At 39.5% G+C, this 19261-nt stretch overlaps 1 protein-coding gene across 1 annotated transcript in view; it reads left to right on the top strand.

Moving 5' to 3' along the window:
• The window catches only part of PCSK5 (proprotein convertase subtilisin/kexin type 5), a 215578-nt gene that overhangs the window by 136543 nt on the left and 59774 nt on the right, over nucleotides 1–19261 (top strand). The window contains exon 8 of the mRNA XM_048504377.1: nucleotides 6653–6865. Coding sequence (XP_048360334.1) covers nucleotides 6653–6865 — 213 coding nt within the window. The remainder of the gene's footprint in view (nucleotides 1–6652; nucleotides 6866–19261) is intronic.

Below are 19261 nucleotides of genomic sequence, written 5' to 3'. Positions count from 1 at the left end.
TCTGCCTTGTAAAAGCAAAAAAAGCCAGGCTAGTGCAAAAGAAATTGGAATATTTCCTCCCAGTCTTAACTTGATTCCTTCATAGAAACGAGCTTCATGCAAATGATCTTCGCAGCCATGCAAGGGGAGAAACTGGGATAAAATAGACCCGGATTTTTAAATACAGAATGTAACCTGTATTATTATGTTGTGTGGAATCGACCTAAGAATGATTATAGGTGGCAAACTTATGATATACTAGATTTTCTCTCACATGTAATGCAGAAGTAATGCACATGTAATGCACATGTAATGCACATGTAATGCACATGTAATGAAATCAAGAGAAGATGTAGTAGCAGGTCATATCTGTCATTGGTGTTTTTTTAATGCACAATTATTAGAAAGATTCAAAACATGAAAGATCTCATGATTCTGAATATTCTAAGACTGAATTAGGATAACCATGTATGAATGACTACAATATTATTGTACAAATTTATAAGTTTCTGTTGATATTTGAAATAGAAGAAAAATAAGTAAAAGATTGTATGAGAAAATAAGCCAGTCGCTTTGGGTGTAATATGCAAATGAATCAGTGGGAGAATATGTAATTAAAGGGTCAAATTTACATTACGTTCCAATCTTAAAGATAATTTCTGTAAAATGATGTATTGTTGGTATTTGCCACTAGAGAAATTAGCAAAAATGTATAACAATGTGTGTACTGAAAATGTGAACATCACATTGTCTCCAAAATCATTTAGCTCTAGTATAAGTCCATCATTACAATGTGATATTCCCATTTTCAATATACACACATGTAGAAAACTAGCATACCCGGCCACGCTGTGGCTGAGAGTGGGCCAAAGGGCAGCTTCCTCCTTCTGGCCCTCCGCTGGCGCTTTCCTCCAACAGCGGGTGCCTGGCGCTCTTCATGGGCTCCTTGACCTTGCACAGACAGGCCAGTGAGATGAACAGGGCAGGGGGCACATGACCTGTGTGGTGTTTCAGGCCCCCGCTGGCTCCAGTCTGCTCGGGGGTGGGACTGGGCTCAATCGGCTGTTCCTCCGAGTGTCCCTGCAGTGGCTGGCTTGCCGCCTCCCAGCGCCCCTGCGGTCGTGGGTTCCTCCGGGGCTGGCGGCCTGGCTTTCTCCCATCCTTGCTGTACCTCACAGAGATGGGCCGCTGTGAAGAAGAGCTTCTTCCAGTGGTGGGCAGGGCGCTTCCTCCTTTGGGCCATCCACTTGCAGCTTCCTCGGGCGGCGGACAGGCAGCTTTGTCCAATGGCTGCTGTACGCCACACAGACGTTCTGGTGGGAGGTGTCACGTGTGCGCACCGAACCGCACCCCTGTTTTTGAGTTTTCCCTGGCTCAAGAGTGTCACCTGAGCCTTGTGAGTAGTGCAAAACATGCTCGCAAAGATGAGAAGCATTGGGGGAAAATTTCAGGGCAATCCGTCTAGCTATTTCCGCGTTAGGGCGTGAGGAACAAACGCACGGTTAGCTTTATATATATATAGATTAGAAACCTGAAGAGTTTTAAAACTAACATACAACTGAAAGGGCTTTTCTTTTGGATCTTATGAACAGACAGTGTGATACGGAATTTTGTTTTTATATATATGACATCTTCAGCAAGAATACTATATGCGCCAAAGTGGAAAACTTCATTTATACCCACAGTAGAATAACAGTTCATGAAGATATTGGAATTGACTAAGATGGCTAAATTTTTGTCAGAGAAAAAATATTTAAATTATTTGATAATAGACATTTTGCTCAAAACAAAAAAAATTCATTGATAATTTTTGAATTTGAGGACTAGGATAATAAGAAAATGAATATAAGAGAGAAAAGTGTGAATTCTGTTTAATTAGTAATAATTAAGAATCAATTGAATTATAATTTCATAAGTATAAATAGGGAGCAAGTAGTAATTATTTAACTGTGCTTATATTTGATGCAGAGAAATTGGGAGCCCATTTTTCCATCTTATAGTATAGCTTTTGTGTATATTAGTTCTTTATTATGAATTCTAATGAATATATTGTCGAAGGCTTTCACGGCCGGAAGCTTCTCTGAAGATGCCAGCCACAGATGCAAGCGAAACGTCAGGAGAGAATGCTGCTAGAACACGGCCATACAGCCCGGAAACCACACAGCACCCAAATTCTAATAAAATTAACCCCCCCCCCCTCCAGTCCCAGTTTCTTCAGCCTTTTCTCATAGGAAAGGTGTTCCAACTCCCTTGACTATCCTAATTGCCATCTTCTTTACTTTTTTCAGCTATGAAATATCCTTTTGGAGATATGGCTATTAGAACTGCACACACTAGTCCAAATGAGCTTTTACCATATATCTATATGTATACTGGATATTTTATTTTCAGTTCGTTTCCTGATTGTCCTTGGCATGAGCTTAGTCTTTTTAACTGCTGCTTCACAGAGTTTTGTCCTGACCTGGATGACCCAGATATTGGAAGCTGAGCAAGGTAAACCTTGGCTAATATTTGGATGTGAAATCACTTCGAAAAACCCAGGGTGAATAGACAGAGACAGGAATGGCAAACAACTTCTGAAAGTCTATTGGCTTGAAAACCTTACAGGCCACCCTCAGTACGCTGTGACTTGATGGTGCTTTTCACCACTACCAACAACAACAACACATAGAGTTTGCCAATTACTTTCTGTCCGCCTAACCCACTTTACAGGGGTGTTATCAGACCTGGTGGAATACTCTGTTTCATGAGACCAGGACCCGGTGGGATCTATCTCAGAGCTGTTCCATCAGGCTCATGGCTGATGGCAGCTGACCTTTCTTTTCCTCCCTTTTGTTGTTTGGTTTGGTTGTGTGATATGGGGGTGAAATGCTTTAAGTTCTGTCCTCTGTTGGATGTTTTAAGGTGCCATGATAGATTGTGTATTGTTTTATTGAAGCAGTGTTGGAAGCTGTCTGAGCTGCTGTGACTGGGAGAGTAGAATAAAAGTCAAATAAATAATAATACTAAATAAATAAATAAAATGAAAAAGGTGGGGCCATGTACATTGCACTGATCTCCTCGGGAGGACAGCATAAAAGTATACTATATCCATTCCACTAAATACATTTTAAAATTACTTTTATGAGAATCTGTGCTGCCAAATGTGAATGTAAGATTTTAAGGGGATTTTGTAAATGAAAGCACCCTGCCCTGAAAAATCTCAAACATCTCTCCAAAGAATGACCCAAGTATGTGGAAGTATTTCTCTCTGAAAGAGGGAAAGAAGACTTTTAGTAGTATCAATAGCTTAAACAACCATCTGAAAGGAAAATATGCAATATATGTGTGGTTGTGTTGCTGACTTTATTGTGTTTGAGAAAGTAAAATTCTTGCATTCCACAGTTTCAGATTTCAAGTTCCAGCCAGCAGCACTTCATGTTTTGTTATGTTTGCAGTTTTAAAAACTAATTATAGTTCTTTTGGGAATAGCTGCTTGACTGTTATTCCAAAGAACAACTGTTCTAAGTTACTTCATAATACTTTATATGTCCGAAATACCTTTATGCCAGTTGCATATAAAATAAGTTGTCTTCGTTTTCTAGAATAAGAATATTAAAGAACACTTGTGTCTTTTCTGTCTTTCATACTTTGGCATCTTTTTCCATTTCCTCTTTTAATGACAGCAATTTGATGTGGATAAGTTCACGTAAATTCTTCAAAATATCATTTATGAGAAGTTGTAAAACCCTGATCTCTTGGCTGGAGATCTCAACAGACAATGTGGTAGCTGTGGCAACAAAATCCACTTCAGCGTAGTATGAAAAATGGACTGAAGGGAAGCAGCAAAGAATGCAGAGCAAGGAAAACACACACATTCTTGGCTACACAAGGACCGCAAGGTCTCTTTAGTAAATCTTGCCACTTATGTTTGTGGATTCTTTAAATCCTATTCTGCTTAACTCCATCAAAACCCCTGCCTAGTGACAGTGCAAATTGCAGTAGTGGGTGTGTGTGTGTGTGTGTGTGTGTGTGTGTGTGTGTGTGTGTGTGTGTGTGTGTGTGTGTGTGTGTGTGTGTGTGTGTGTGTAAATTGCCACCAACTGGCAGACTCATAGCAACCCCAGCAAGCAGCTTTCAAGTAAATGAGAAGCAGAGGTGGTTTCCCATCGCCTTTCTATGGAGAGTCATCCTTGGAGGTCTCCCTTCCAAGTACTGACCCTGCTTCACTTCTGAGATCTGACGAGATTGAGCTATACCATGCTGTCTTCCCTCCCAAGCAAGGGAATATAGCTTTAAATTTTTACTTGTGTAATAGAAAAAGGAATAAACAATCTGTGACCATTCAGAAGGATAGAATAAAATTCATTTGGCATATCTTTGAACCAACAGCCAACTCTTAACTCTGTAGTTGTTAAAAATTCTACTTGTAATTCTTTTCTAAAAGAATGAGATTGTGGGTTGAAAATTTTGTTTTACAAGGGTCTTGTAGATAACCATGAACCCCAACTAAAATGGGGTACTACATATAGCTACTTTTGTTTGTTCTTTTGTTCTTTTGAAAAATCTACATTTGTTCTTGTGAAAAATCAAATAGGATCAGTCAGTCATAATAAACATCTGACTGTGTTAATACTGTAGAATTGTAGCATGTTGCCTCTAAAATAAAACCACTGAACAATTGTACTATCATCACCTTGCTCTGACAGCAGCCTTACTGAATGTGAACTGAAGCTAGTTAATGAGTCTTACTGAATGTGAACTGAATGTGAACTGAAGCTAGTTATTTCTTTAGTCAGTTCAATAGTGACCAAATTGTCTGAGGAAAAGGAAACTAAATCTGAGGTGTTAGGAAATACAGAGGAAGACAGAGTCAGTGACCTGAAGAGATTAGAGCAGTACGGTCTCTGGGCCACAGCAGGCAATTGGTTCTAAAACATTTACACTACAGAAGAGGAAGTTAACTGCACAAATAGAAGATGGAGTTCCCTCCTGTTTCAAAACTGATTTTCAATTCATCTTTTTAATTTGGTTCACATTAGTAATGCATTTAAATAGACAAACCTTTTCAATGATAATTAGTATGAGGTAGGAAAGGATGTAAAAGGTTGTCTTATTCCTCAGAAGCTTTCAGTTAGATCAGAAACAAATATTAGCAGAATTCTGTGAATTCAAAGAATGTCAGCCATTATATGTGAATTTCCACATAGAAGTAGTCTAGTATTTACTGGTCAAATAAAATTCAAATCTAAGTTTGGGTTTGCCATCTAACCCAAACTGGACTGCAATCAAACAGAGAGAATTGTATGGGAACTATGAAGGAAATACCACAGTTCCAGTTTGGGGTGGATTCCAGCATCACTTGTTTAAACTAGGGAGCCCAGATTCTCCTTTTAAATCCACCTTAAATCCACCTTTTAAATCCACCCAGAATCTGGGGTCCCCAGTTTAAATAACATTGAAAGTGATGCTGTTTCCCCCGATTGGGGGGACTGGATACAACACCATAAAATGTTTTCAAAAAAATTATTTCTGCTGTGTGGCATGGCCCATTACTGTGTTCAGATCTGTGAGTTGGGGTATGTTCTATAATGTGATGGTGACTTTGAAACGACCTGGTGGAAAAAATCATTGTTTAGTCACGGTGGGGGAGGGTGGCCGCCCATGGGAGGGGTATCAAACTCAGGTTTTGCCCAGGGCTCCAGTTTGTCTAGGTTATGCCACTGAGTACAGGTAGGGAATATCTGTTTCTGTAAACGCTTTCTGTTGGGGGGGGGGGCTGGAACTCACACCATTATTTTTTTCTGTGCTCTGGGTTGAGAAATCACATCAAGGTGTCCTGTGTAATCATTGTACAGAAAGTATCTCAGCCTTCTCAGTCATTTTTTGTGAACTGGAAGACAAAAATTGTAAGTAACTGAATGAACAGGAAAATATAGGTCTGATTCTGATACATTTCAAGTCAGATGAAAGTTTCCTATTCATATAATCCTATTCATATAATACTGAAAATGTAAAGGTCTCATTGCACAAATATCCTGAAATCTCCATTAGCAAAACAAAGTAATGTATTTAGTTCAAAACGTATAAATGCATTGGAGCTCACAGGGATTATGGTAGCTATCAGTTTTTAGAACACCACTATTCTGATAAATGAGGAAAGAATGAGTTACAATTGTTATAAATGAACTTGTTTTCAACCTGGAAAACAAATTCATTTATAATAATTGCAACTCGTTATAAATATGCTGTGCGGAGATGTGAAATAGCAGAGATGTGAAAAGAACCTGACAGTTCTGTAGAAGGTGTGAATAGTCAGCACATTGAGAAGGCTAGTTTTATTGGCTGGCAGTTGGGATGAAAAATTGAGCCATTGGAATGGTTGGTAATTGGAATTCAACTGTAGTAGGAGCAATATGGATTTCCCCAGAAAATGACTTTTAGTTTTTAGGTTCTAACTTTTTTTGATGTGAACAAAACAGATCTAGCAGAAAGCTTTCTTTCATATGATCATGACTCACTAGTGTTAAGTATGTTGAAATAACATTGAAGGATCTGCTTAACTTTCCCATTGAAAAAATAGACCCCACTCTTAAACTTCACTGTTTTTTGCTGTAGTACCACAGAGAAGAGGTATAGAAGATAGACTTAGATTAATTAAATTAATTACTTTTCTCTTATTTATTTTGAATAGGGCCGAGGCAACTTGGGTTCCATATATGTTTGGGCTTCTGGAAATGGTGGAAGGAGTAAGGATCATTGTTCCTGTGATGGCTACACCAATAGCATCTACACAATTTCCATCAGCAGCACGGCTGAAAGTGGGAGAAAGCCTTGGTATCTGGAAGAATGTGCATCTACACTAGCCACAACGTACAGCAGTGGAGAATCCTATGACAGGAAAATAGTAGGTGGTATTTTCAACATGATCAAAGCATGCTTGTATTTTTATTGTTATTGTGGGAGATTAAATGATGCCTACTAGGGCTTTCTGTAAATTAATATATTTATTAAATTATAAGATAAATATTGCTCAGGTCACCAGACACATTTTAAATTTATGATAAAAAATCTCACTTTTCAGCCAACTAAAAATTAATTTGCACAACCACAAAAATCCCAACTTTTGTTGGTTTCTTATTGAACAAAAAATAATTTTGTTCTCTTTCAGTGTAGTTATCCACCAACCATACCAGTTCTTTTCAATGTTTTCTCAATTCCAGTCTCTTGCTGCTAATAAGGAGTTAAGATCAGCTGTTTTTCAAAATATTGTCTATCATTTCTTCCAGTAATCTGGGATATTAGCCATCTCTCCTGGAAACTTTGCTGTTTTCAAATGATTAATTTAAAGACAAAATCTGAGGTAACTCTTCATTCCAGTAATGTTTCTATTTTTTCTCTTTTTTTGAGAAATTTTATATGTGTTTGGATTGTTTCCTTAGAATCCTTGATAAGTAAAAACAATAGGGAAACAAATCTTTCTGTTTCCAAGCAAATAACACTCCAGTGATGACATTTCTCATCATGTTTTAGTACGTACTTTTGTAACCGTTGATTCATAGTAAAATATTTGCTCTTATGCAATTTTGTTATTTTCCAGTTCCTTTGCTTGAAAATATGGTTTAATTTAGTACACATAGCTTCCTAAGAATATTATTATAAGGATGTCTGCTGCTTACCTTGATAAAACCCTGAATTATCCTACCTTAATCTCCAAATAGTTTAAGAAAACCAACTTTAAGGTTGCTTTTTAAAGAGAATGCAGAATGCATGTTGTTGCCTTCCCTTTTACTTTTAGCTGATATGTAGCATGATAGGTAGGAGTATGTATTTCTTCGTGCATGGAGCTGTCCCTGCCATTGAATGGGAAATCAGAATCCTTGAGCAAGAACCCTTATTGAATGATATGAACAGACTGCAGAAATGAATAATGGTGTTGTTTATTTTACATTTTTAACTTATGGCCACCAGTGGTAATCTGAGCAATTTATGAACCAAAGGCAACTAACTCATATACATATGGCAGCAGAATGCAATGAAATTTTGAGGGATCATCAAGTGAAATTAAATGTTAATATATTAATATAAAATCTTTAAAATGAATACACAGATGTTTCAAGGCCAAAGGATGCAATACTAAGAACACTTTTCTGGGACATAAGCCCCACTGAATAAAATGACTTCTGAGTTGGCCTGCATAGAATTTTTTCCCAAAATGGTTTGCTTTGTGTTACTTCAAAAGAAGAGTTATATGTTTGTGATACGTTTGTCTGATAAGTTTGTGATTGGCTGATATGTTTGTGATTCTTGTACTTACTGAAACAGTTTGAATATTGAGTTTTGGATCAGATCTAGACATCTCATGTCAAAAACAGTTTGAAATTGAAATTGAAACAGTTTGAATATTGAGTTTTGGATCAGATCTAGACATCTCATGTCGAAAAACCTGAGCTTCTCCGATATTAATCTTTTTTTTCCATCTCTTAAGTTGAAAACGTACTATTTCCCATCCCTCTTCCCAAAACTGTTTAATGTGACTGTAGTGACTGTGTTTTTGTGATAAATACACTACTTTACCCTTCAGTCCTGGATGATTGTTTAGGCAAGCAAATTCAAAGAATAACCTTCACCACCAGACTAAGAGAGTTTCAAGAGCTGACAGCCATCATACCATGGTGCATACCATAATGTGTGAGAACAACTCTGTGAAGATACCATAGTAGCTGGACATAATACAATTAGGGAACATCATTACAAAACATAGCACACTTGGCCATGTTTCCTGGATACTTGTGTTCAGTTAGCCCTGCTGCTCTCAAGGAATCTGTCGCATATCATGTCAAAGAATCTATTTTACATTTTGGGCTGCACCTCAGTCTTCGGTTTTTGCTGTCCAAGCTCAGACTTCGTTTGCATTCCGTTCATGGCAAATACATGAACATAAAAAACACTGTGATAAAAAAATTGTTTATGTGTTTTGAAAAGGCATAATGTTCAGGTACAAGCATGTGCCACGTGATGTCCAACTAATAATTTATCCCACAGGAACAATTAGCTTTCAAACAATATATTTGTTTCTGAGATGATAAAACTGGAATTAATATTCTTATAATAAATAATATCTTTTTTATTTTCTTCTCACAGTATCTGCACTCCCTTTTAGGAAACAAATTTACCCTCAGGTTTTTTCATGCATTTTTTTAGTGCTGCTACATCCCAAGAGAGACTCTCTGGATGTAGTGGTATGAATGTTGATAGAGAGCATGACAAGTCAGTGCTGGTAACAAGCATTTCCCCCCAGACGAACTGTATGTGTAAAATCATCCTTGTTGACTATTATTCCTCATCAGTTACTCTGTTTCAGTTATGAATTCCTCTGAATATGTACTCATCAAAGGAGGACTGCCAAGAAACTAGTTTGGTATAAAAAAAACAAATCATAAATACATAGGGATTATTTTAACCAGAATATAAAAATCAAGTAGAAAGAACATCCCTGAGTCTGAAATTCTTTAAAGGATTTAGTAACAACAAAAGACAATGTTCAACAGTAGCATTTCCATAAAACTGTTTTATTAGTCTTTGACAGAAGCTTCTGATCTTTTTCTTCAGTGGTATTTCATACTTGGTAAAACTTCATTGCAGTCTAATTTATTCCTGGTTTAATTGTTGCATAATATAAGTTCAATTGAATAATATCTAATGACACCCTTTATTCTAGCTATATATATTACTGAGTTATGTGGATACTCCTCTTGCACACATCTGATGATTACCACAGTATCAAGTGCTGACATCACAGGGTTGAATTCCATCAATAGAGCTTTCATTTCATCTGACTCTAAACAGAATGCTTTATGGTGAAATCATTTTGCAGTTTCTGGTATACATTATCAAGTGTTCTACAAGGCTATTATAGATCAAGAGTTGTATATACATGTGTTAAACTGGCCCCAAGTTTCAGGGTTCCCTAGTGCAAAGAGCTCTATATTCAGAATCTTTAGAAAAAGTCAATGGAACTACATCTGACTTGTTCTATAGCACCATAAACTGGGCATGCTCTGGTAACACACATAAAGAGAACAGTCCTCTCAGAATTAATTCAGTTCCTTAGTAATTCAGTTCCAGGAAACTGTTATTAGGATTGTGCTAATGTGAAGGTGGGCAATATGAGTAAGAACGTGGCTACTGATGTGAAATTAACACAATTATGTGGTTAATACCTACATAAAAAGGACCTGAATTTCTATGTGCAGGGAAGGATACCGAACAAAAAGTTTGTGAATCTCTTTTCTATTCATTGTGTGCTGATTTAGTGTAACCACTTCAGGGCTCAGACCCAGTTTTGTTTATAATGCGGTATTTAGTTGAGTATTATACATACTAAGCCCTTGAAACACTCTGAATTCTATTATATAAAATTTATTTCTCTCCCATCCCCAATAATCAGAATGCCAACACATGCAAACAGACTTAACTTGGACTTCTTTAGTAAATAGCTGATCTGTCTGACTATAGTCCAATTTCCTGAACAGGCACCCTAACTACTGGGCTGCCAAAGCCATGCCAACATCATGGGGAATCCCACTGTAAAGCAGCATTGATTCACTCATAGCCTTTCTTTTCCTACACTCAATGATATGCCAGGAGGAAATGTTATTCCACCACACTCTTCCCATGTTGGCAAACATTTGGGTTCAGACTGGTGAAGTCCCAGAGCTAAAGTCCCTTTTCTCTGACTAGTACAGGGGTAGGGAACCTGCGGCTCGAGAGCCGCATGCGGCTCTTCTGCCCTTGCACTGTGGCTCCACGAGTCGAGCCGCCGGCCCCATCCTTGCCCGCCCTGCAGGCAGCAGTGCGGGCGCATCCATGCGCTTCTCAGAATGAGCGGAGTAAAAGGTAAAAAAACCCCTATATATATATAGCGTTATCTTTATTTTAAATGTCAAAAATTATTTGCGCCTCCAAGTGTTTTCTTTTCCCATGGAAAACGGGTCCAAATGGCTCTTTGAGTGTTAAAGGTTCCCTACCCCTGGACTAGTATGACATGAGAGACTGGTTTGGAATTCTCCATCATCAGATGTATTTTTTAAAATTATTTTTATTGTATTTTATTTACACTCTACCTTTTTCCAGCAAGCTGGGCTCAGGACAACTTATAACAACAACAGTAACAGCACCACAAGGGGTGGCAAGGTGGTGGGGCCCAGGCACCATTTTGCCCTGCGTGCCATCCCCCCGCCCCCTACGCCACTAGGCAAAGGCTGCTCTAAAGCAACAGGGAGAAGGAAATGGATTCCTTGTTGCACAATGTTCATTGTTTTCTAAAAAATGTTTTGGATGCTTCCTGACATCTCAGTTCTGTGTGCTTTGTAACAGAATTTGAAATAAACCAGTAGTCCCAGGCTAAAGTATTTTGCCATTAATGAAAAAAAAAAGATCTCTGGCTTTGAAAAACAGGGATAATTCCACATGACACTGAACATATTTATGCATTATGAAGTACCAGAGTAGATAAAACAACATTACCCTAAGGACAAGCAAGTTGAAGCAGTCATGCCTTCAACATGATAAAAATGTTTCAGACATTTCTGCAGGCTCGAGACATGAAATATGAAATACCTGAAATAAAAGACTTAGGGGGAGAGAAGTTATAATGTTGTCAGCAAAGAAAACATCTGCTTTTGACCTGAATAACTTACTTTTCCTGATAGTGAGCTTCAAAGACTGATTAAATATCTTCATAAAACTGCATAAAAAGTAATTCCCTAGAACTTTACATTGTCCTAGCAAGTGTCACAAACATAAGATTTCAAGCCATGACCTTTGCGTTCTTTAATAAAGTTCCTATGGGTTTAAGGTTTTGTCCACGATGTCCTAATCAGATTAAGGACCTTATTTATTTGTGTCACTATGCAATCCTCAGTCAGTAAGGTCCTACCTACTGTATCTTATACTGTCCGATATTTTGACACTATATGTTTTAAACTGCTTCAAGTAGTGGTAAATTCCCCTAGTACTGATGTGAATTCTCTTGGCATTCTCTCTAGTACTGATGATAGATTCTCTTGGCAGAAGCTCTTCTCTAGTTACTCTTAAAGTCACTGTTTTTGCCTTTCTGTCTTTTATCACAAAAAAGTTTATCAAATATCTTAGTGAAATTTTAGCAGAGTGTATTTTAAATTGTATTTTAAGGTTATGTCCAGCTTTATAGGTTGTCTATTGGTTTATTTAATTTGTTTTGTGTATAGTTTGTTATTTTTAGTATTATTACATTGCTGTTCTTTTACCTTTTTATTTTTTATTACATGCTATATGCTATTTGTTATACACATGTTCTTATGGCCTGTGGCCACAACACTAAAATAAATTAATTTGTTCGTCTTAGCTAGTAACTTTTGGAAAAGTATCGCAAGACGGTAGCTGATGGCCCTATCCTAGGATGACATCTGCATACAAATAGGCTAGGACATTTCATCCTTGTAAACTCTGCAGCGTTTGCTGTTTTATAGGATCACTATGCCTGAGTGCGTGTTCGTGCGACATTTTAGTTTTTGTTTTCTCCTTTAGACTGAAGACCACACTGTCTCCCAAAAACTTAATCATGTAAAGCATTATTGTGTTTATGAAATTTTTAAGGGCAAATGATGCATTTAATTTGTGCTAGTCAATATTGTCTACTCAGGCTGACAGTGCTGTCCAAGGTCTCAGACAAAGGTCTTTTACATCAGCTACCACCTGATTCCACATCAGCTACCACCTGATTCCACATCAGCTACCACCTGATCAGGAGATCCCAGAGATTGAACCTGGAACCTTCTGCGTGCTAAACCGATGCTCTACCATTGTCCATCCCACTAATCCCCTTTTATGTCTTATTCACAAAACATTATTCATGTCTTATTCATACTCCTGCCAATTTCACATCTCAAAGTTGTAACTAGTGAGGTTACTCTTAGGTTTTCCTGGAATTCTGAATTTTGTTTTTCTTATTTTTTTGTTGGCAGTTGTTTTGCCTTTGTGAGGTATATAAGCTGTCCTAGGCAACACAATCTTACTGGTGAACATTTAAAAACATATTAGAAGTCTCATAGGACTTCCAGATAAACTACTGCTAGTAAAGTCTCTTTGAAAATCTCAGTAGGCTTTCTTATTTATTTGTTTGTTTGTTTGTTTGTTTGTTTGTTTGTTTATTGGTTTATTGGGTTTATTGGGTTTATAGACCGCCCTCCCCTGGAGGGCTCTGCTAGAGAGGTGCCATTAACGCTGTTCCTAATAATATATTGTCCATAGAAAAGGGATCTGTAAATAGAAACAGTAATAATCACAGTGATATGCGGAATAATATTTTTTGTCAGCATAGCCATTATAAAGATTTGATCATTCATGGCCACGATCACCTGAAATCAATAACTTTGTTATTTGTGCATTGAATTTTGGCTCATAGTTTTACTGTTAATTTAGTTCTGTGCCTCTTTTTAAACTCAGTATCCCTAATTCAGTAATATATTTCTGAGGGAAGGTTTTTAAAATGTGAAATTGACCTGTATAGGATATATGGGAAGTTAAGAGGCATACTTCAGTACTTTGTTGAACACCCCTTAGCAAACTGTAGGGTTTTTTTCCCCAATTGATTATTATATGCAATTTCGGTCAGTCAGAGGCGGAGGAAGAGGAACCAGAGTCTGGAGCAAAATGGCGCCCAGGCATGTCTGCAGCACACACACACCCCCCTCCCCATGAGGCCATGCCCCCCTGACAGGCCGAGCATGATTGCAAGTGCTTCAGAAGCCCAGGCTACACAGATCCACACTGGCTCTATATGTTAATAAGGGTTGTATTTTAATATGCTTGGTCCTGCCTTTGGGCTAGCTTTTAAAAAAAATTTAACAGCATACCCATGAGCCTCTGCTAAATATGCAAATTTGCTAAATATGCTAAATATGCAAATTAAAGTTGACCCAGGTCAGTACTTTTCAGGGACTCAGGTCGAACCTAGGTCGATTCTCAAGTGCGGAATCGACCTAAGTTATGGTGAACATTTTTAAAATTATGATTTTTAACTCTAATGCAGGTTTAACTTGTTGTTGTTGCCCTGAGCCCTTCTGGGATGGGCAAGGTATAAAACTAAAAATAAAAATGAATTAAATTGTTTTAACAGCATACCCATGAGCCTTTGCTAAACATGCAAATTATAGGATAAATTCTAGATTTGCTGCAACAAGAAAGGTTTAAAGATTTCAATAGATGTTCTGATTCATTTTGTAAGGATGGAGGTCAGAAATCAAGTTCTGCAATTCAATAATCCAGAAGATTTCAAAGACTAATATACAAATGAAACCAGAGGCTTACTTCTTGGATCTTAGAGATAATAGTTTGAAAAAAAAAGATATGGAATTTTGTTTTTATATATGACATTGGCAGTGATAATATTATAGAAAATGGAAAACTTCATCTGCACTTACAGCAGAAGAATGGCTTGTGAAGATATTGGAATTGGTCAGGATGGCTAAACTTGCTTAGTTGATTAGAGAATAAAATTATTTAAGTTTATTGATAATTGGAAACTTCTGATGGATTTTTTGCTTAAACAGAAAAAAATGAACCAATGATGTGTGGATATGAGGACTAGGAGAATAAGACAATGAATGTAATACTGAAAAGTGTAAACCTCCATAATAGTAATAATAACTAACTGAATTATAGTTTTACAGCCCAATCCAAACTCCCTGGCAGCAGGCTTTGGAGCCAATGTAGCACCGCTCCACAGCCTCCAAAAGGCTTTCCAGCAGCACGGGGAGGAGGAGAAAGCCCTCAAACCTTCTGCTGCTGGAAAGCCCCATAGAGTTGAAAGGACATATGATGCCAAAAGAGCAGTGTATGTCCAAGCACTACTGAACTAGGCCTGAAACCTGGGAGGGAGCTGACTAATGGTGGCTCCGCCCCCAGGAATGTGCTGGCCAATTCCCTTCATGCTGATCTCCAAGCAGGACACAAACACAGGCCCACCATGGCCCAGATTTCCAGCCCTTTGGGGTGGTGTGGCTATGGGAGGCACAGCCCTAGAATGTCTGTTCCCTCTACTAGGGCAAGTGCCTGGGGGGAGGGTGAATGCACCAGTGCAGCTGCGTACCATTTCCATAGGCCAGCGTGGTGTAATCGTTAAGAGCAGGTGTACTCTAATCTGGAGAACCAAGTTTGATTCCCCACTCTGCCACTTGAGGTGTGGAGGCTTATCTGGTGAACCAGATTAGCTTGTGCACTCCAACACATGCCAGCTGGATGACTAGTCACTGTTCTTCGGAGCTCTCTCAGCCCCACCCTCCTCACAGAGTGTTTGTTGTGTGGGTGAGGGAAGGGAAAGGAGATTGTAAGCTCCTTTGAATCTCCTTACAGGAGACAAAGGAGGGATATAAATCCAAACTCTTCTTCTTTATTCCCTCACTTTGGATAGGGCTCTTATAGTCACAATAGGGCAGCAAATGGTAAATTTTTTACTGTGTTTATATTTGGTGCAGAAGAAATCAGGAGCCCTTCTTTTCCCTATGGGTTCTGTGTGTGGTGTGCATTTTGTATATATTCTTAGTTTTCATTTGGTTTTTTTTAAGTTTAATTTTTAAAAAGGAAAAAAGCCAGCTGTGACTTGATGACCAAAAAAATGTACCTAACTTCTCAGTAAGAAGTAAAGCTACTCTGTGTTCTAGTCTTCTAGTCTGTGTTCTAGTTCTAGTCTGTGTTCTAGTCTTCTAGCCTGGTCAATGAATGCATAGATTGTGGAACTTGCCATTTTAACTTGAATTGATTTTTTTTACTAAATTAGTCGAGTTAAAAGATGTAGACACAGTACTTTTAGCTTCCACCATCATCACAGAATTTCTGACTACTGGCCTGGGAGGTTCAAAGCATTTGATCCTTTGGTGTGCTGTGTTGTTTCCGGGCTGTATGGCCGTGTTCTAACAGCATTCTCTCCTGACGTATCGCCTGCATCTGTGGCTGGCATCTTCAGAGGATCCTAGCTGCACAACTACAAATCCATATTGGACTTACTACACATTACATTAAGGACTCAGCGCACTTCACTGAAAAAATCAGCAATCTTAAACTCAACCCCAATGACAAACTGATCAGCTTTGATGTGCTTTCCCTATTCACCAAGGTAGCCACAGATGCAGGTGAGACTTTAGGAGAGAATGCTGCTAGAACACGGCCATAAAGCCCGGAAACCACACAGCACCCCAGTGATTCCGGCCGTGAAAGCCTTCAACAATACATTTTATCCTTTACTTGCAAAGATTAGCTGTGGCAAAACTTATAAACTTATTTGGGGCCAAACCCTTGGTAAATAGACAAGAGATAGTGCTCTGACTGATATTGATATTGAACAGAAAGGTTGTAAATACAAATGCATTAACTTTGTCATGAACTGCTTATTTTATTTGTGACCCTTGTTGAGAAAGCATTCTGATTTTTAAGTTATTTTGGCATGCGCATAAGTCAGCTATAGTGGCATGTCACTTTCTTGGCTGCCTGTTAATTTTTTCTGGCAGCGATATTGATCTTTTCAATTGCTACTTCATGTTATTATTTCAGAGGCTTTGTATGTTGTTCTCTGGGGACATGTTTTATAAAAGATCATTAGCCATACTTATTTTTGAACTAATAACACTGCATAACACTCCTTTGGGGAACTTCATCTATTATTGAAATAAACCACTATCTTCTGTCTTTTTCTCCTTAAATTTGAGTGACTTTCCCCCTATAACATCAAATAAGAAAAATGGTCATAGTTTTGTATGTATTTTTTTTTCCGTTGGCATAACTTTGGATAGGTTGAGTCCTGTGAATTAATGCTGCAAGAAGTCAACAAAGGAAGAAACCAGGAAGGGGTGCTTTTGCTTGATTTCTCTGCCTTATATACTGCAGCCCCCTGTGCCATATGGCACTATGTCCATGAGGATACCTCAACTCCAAGCATTGCCTTTTCTGTCAAAGGGCATGCTGGATAATGGGAAGGTGTAGAACAGTTGTTCTCTGTGAAGGCTTTACACAGGATACAAGCTGATACTTCCAAAATTCAGACTTAAAGGCTAAAATGAGATGGAAGAAAGGAGAATAAAGAAAAAAGGAAGGACTAGGAGAACAATGCCAAAACAAAGTGTTACCAGATATTACTCAGTTGGCTACTCAGTTGGTTTCATCATTGTCGTCGTCGTCATCATCATCATCTTCATCATCATATTTTGTTGGTGTTCTTGCAAGAAGTATGAGACCGAGTCCATCAGCAATATTGAGCTTTTTAATATAAGGGTTCCTCTTTTTTTTCTCAATCCTGCTTTCCAATCAAATTTTTAACCTATTAATTGCTCAGGACCATATCACATTTTATCTTTTTTTTATATCGGACCCTCTCAAAATACATTTAAAACATGAGTTCAGCACATATGCAGAAAACATCTGATGGACGAGCATCTCCATCGAAGTGGTGAGGTGGGCACAGCACAACTGCGGTCCTTTCCCCACTTACCCTTTTCCGAGGGTTGCTGCATGCAATTCCCAGCGCTCGGCATCCCTAGCGTGCAGCCTTGGAGATCCCCATCGCACTCAAGGCCTTGGGTCATAATACTGCGCCCTTTGAAAGAGCGCCAGGAATGCCTCGCACTGAGGGATGTGACAGCAGCAGCGTCGGGGCGGCTGCGCTGTCGCCGCCCCTCTCAGTGGGGAGTGCCGAGGGACCCCGCGCTACTCTCCTCGAGTAGCGCAGGGCTTAGGGTAAGTGGGGAAAGGGCCTGCATTGGCCTGTCATTTCCAGAGAGGCTTCTCAGTGGTGCAGGGAGGCTTGCAAACCAAAACAACCTCCCCGCTGTTGGGAAGCCTCTATGGGACTGATTTGGGGTTGCACAACTTCAAATTGGCTACCGCCAGCGTAAACCAGTGAATGGCTGAGGGAGGAAAACTAATGACAGTTCCTCCCTCACACACACACACACACACACACACACACACCCCGGACCATCTCCACTGTGCCAACTCTGGCACTGGGACACTGGTGTAGCTTTGCCATTGCATCCCAGTGACAGGAGAGGTTGGTGGTGGGTGCATGTTAGTGGTTTCACCCCTCCACTGGGGTAAGTGCCCTGGGGAAGGCATTTCCGCCAGCAGAAGCCCACACCACTTCCACCAGTGGATTCAGCACCCCCCCCCCCCATGGGGCTCTTAGCCTACAAGAATGTTCAATACACACAAGGCAAGCCACATAGCGGCCTTATATACATGGTATATATTCAGTGCCCAGCAACCCTCTTGCATACATTAAAGAGTGCTGGTGTCCCAACCAATTGTGCAAGCTCTGTTCTTGTCACTCCCCTCACATGGGCATAGTGCCTACATGCATACAAACTGTTCATGTGACTGAGAATGCTGGAAAAGCAGTATTCTCAATCATGGGCATATATCCTGTAATAACGGCCCTAGAATCATCTAGGCCGTAATTGCAACAGAAGGCAGAGCAAATAGTGAGCTCCGTTGGGTGAACATGCATGCCCTGGGCCGGCTGGGCGGCTGAGCCAGACCTGGCCCTGATCGTGTGATAAACACGAGCTAGAGCACACTCCCTATATATTAGGCAGCACGTGGTTGCTGTGGCCTCTTCGACACCTGGAGCAAAGTTGACCCATCCACCCTCCCTATTTTAGGTTGGGCTGCTCTGTTCGTCGCAGCCCTGGCAGTTTGGGCAGAGGAGCACATCCTTGTGGGGAGGCTGGGCTTGCGCTTGGACCTCCTCACGTTTGGGGGCCTCCTTAAGAGGCTTGGGGTGAGGCGGTCTCATGGGGCATGCCGCGGAGGCCTCTGCAAATTTGAGCCTGACACCCCAGCAGTTAGTGAGCCACAAAGGGTGGGCGTCCCAGTGACCCTGACCTTTCTGTTCTTCCCAATATGGATCGGGGTGATCCCAGGGTCAGCCAGGGGTGCTGACTGGCCGGTGAACGGATGTGATCCTCTTGCATGCCCAGCTTCCGCCTTAATGATGTAAATAATAATAAAAGGGCTGCGGCCCAATTTATTCCAATAACGTGTCCTGTAGTTATTTACCAGAAAGCATCTGCACATCTGAGCGCAATACATTCCATTTGCGCACACTGTGTTGTCAAATGTGTATAGACTGGAGGCAGAGTCAAGAAATACATGTGAACCAGAAATGACCAACATTCTCATTTTTACTCAGCTTCTGTATGAATCGTTGAGCGTTTGTATCTACTTCTGTTGTTGGAATGAAGACAGTAAAAGCTGGTACTCTTGCCATAGA

Source organism: Sphaerodactylus townsendi, linkage group LG07 (genome assembly GCF_021028975.2).
Source record: "Sphaerodactylus townsendi isolate TG3544 linkage group LG07, MPM_Stown_v2.3, whole genome shotgun sequence".
Lineage (NCBI taxonomy): Eukaryota > Metazoa > Chordata > Lepidosauria > Squamata > Sphaerodactylidae > Sphaerodactylus > Sphaerodactylus townsendi.
This window is presented reverse-complemented; position numbering and strand designations above follow the sequence as displayed.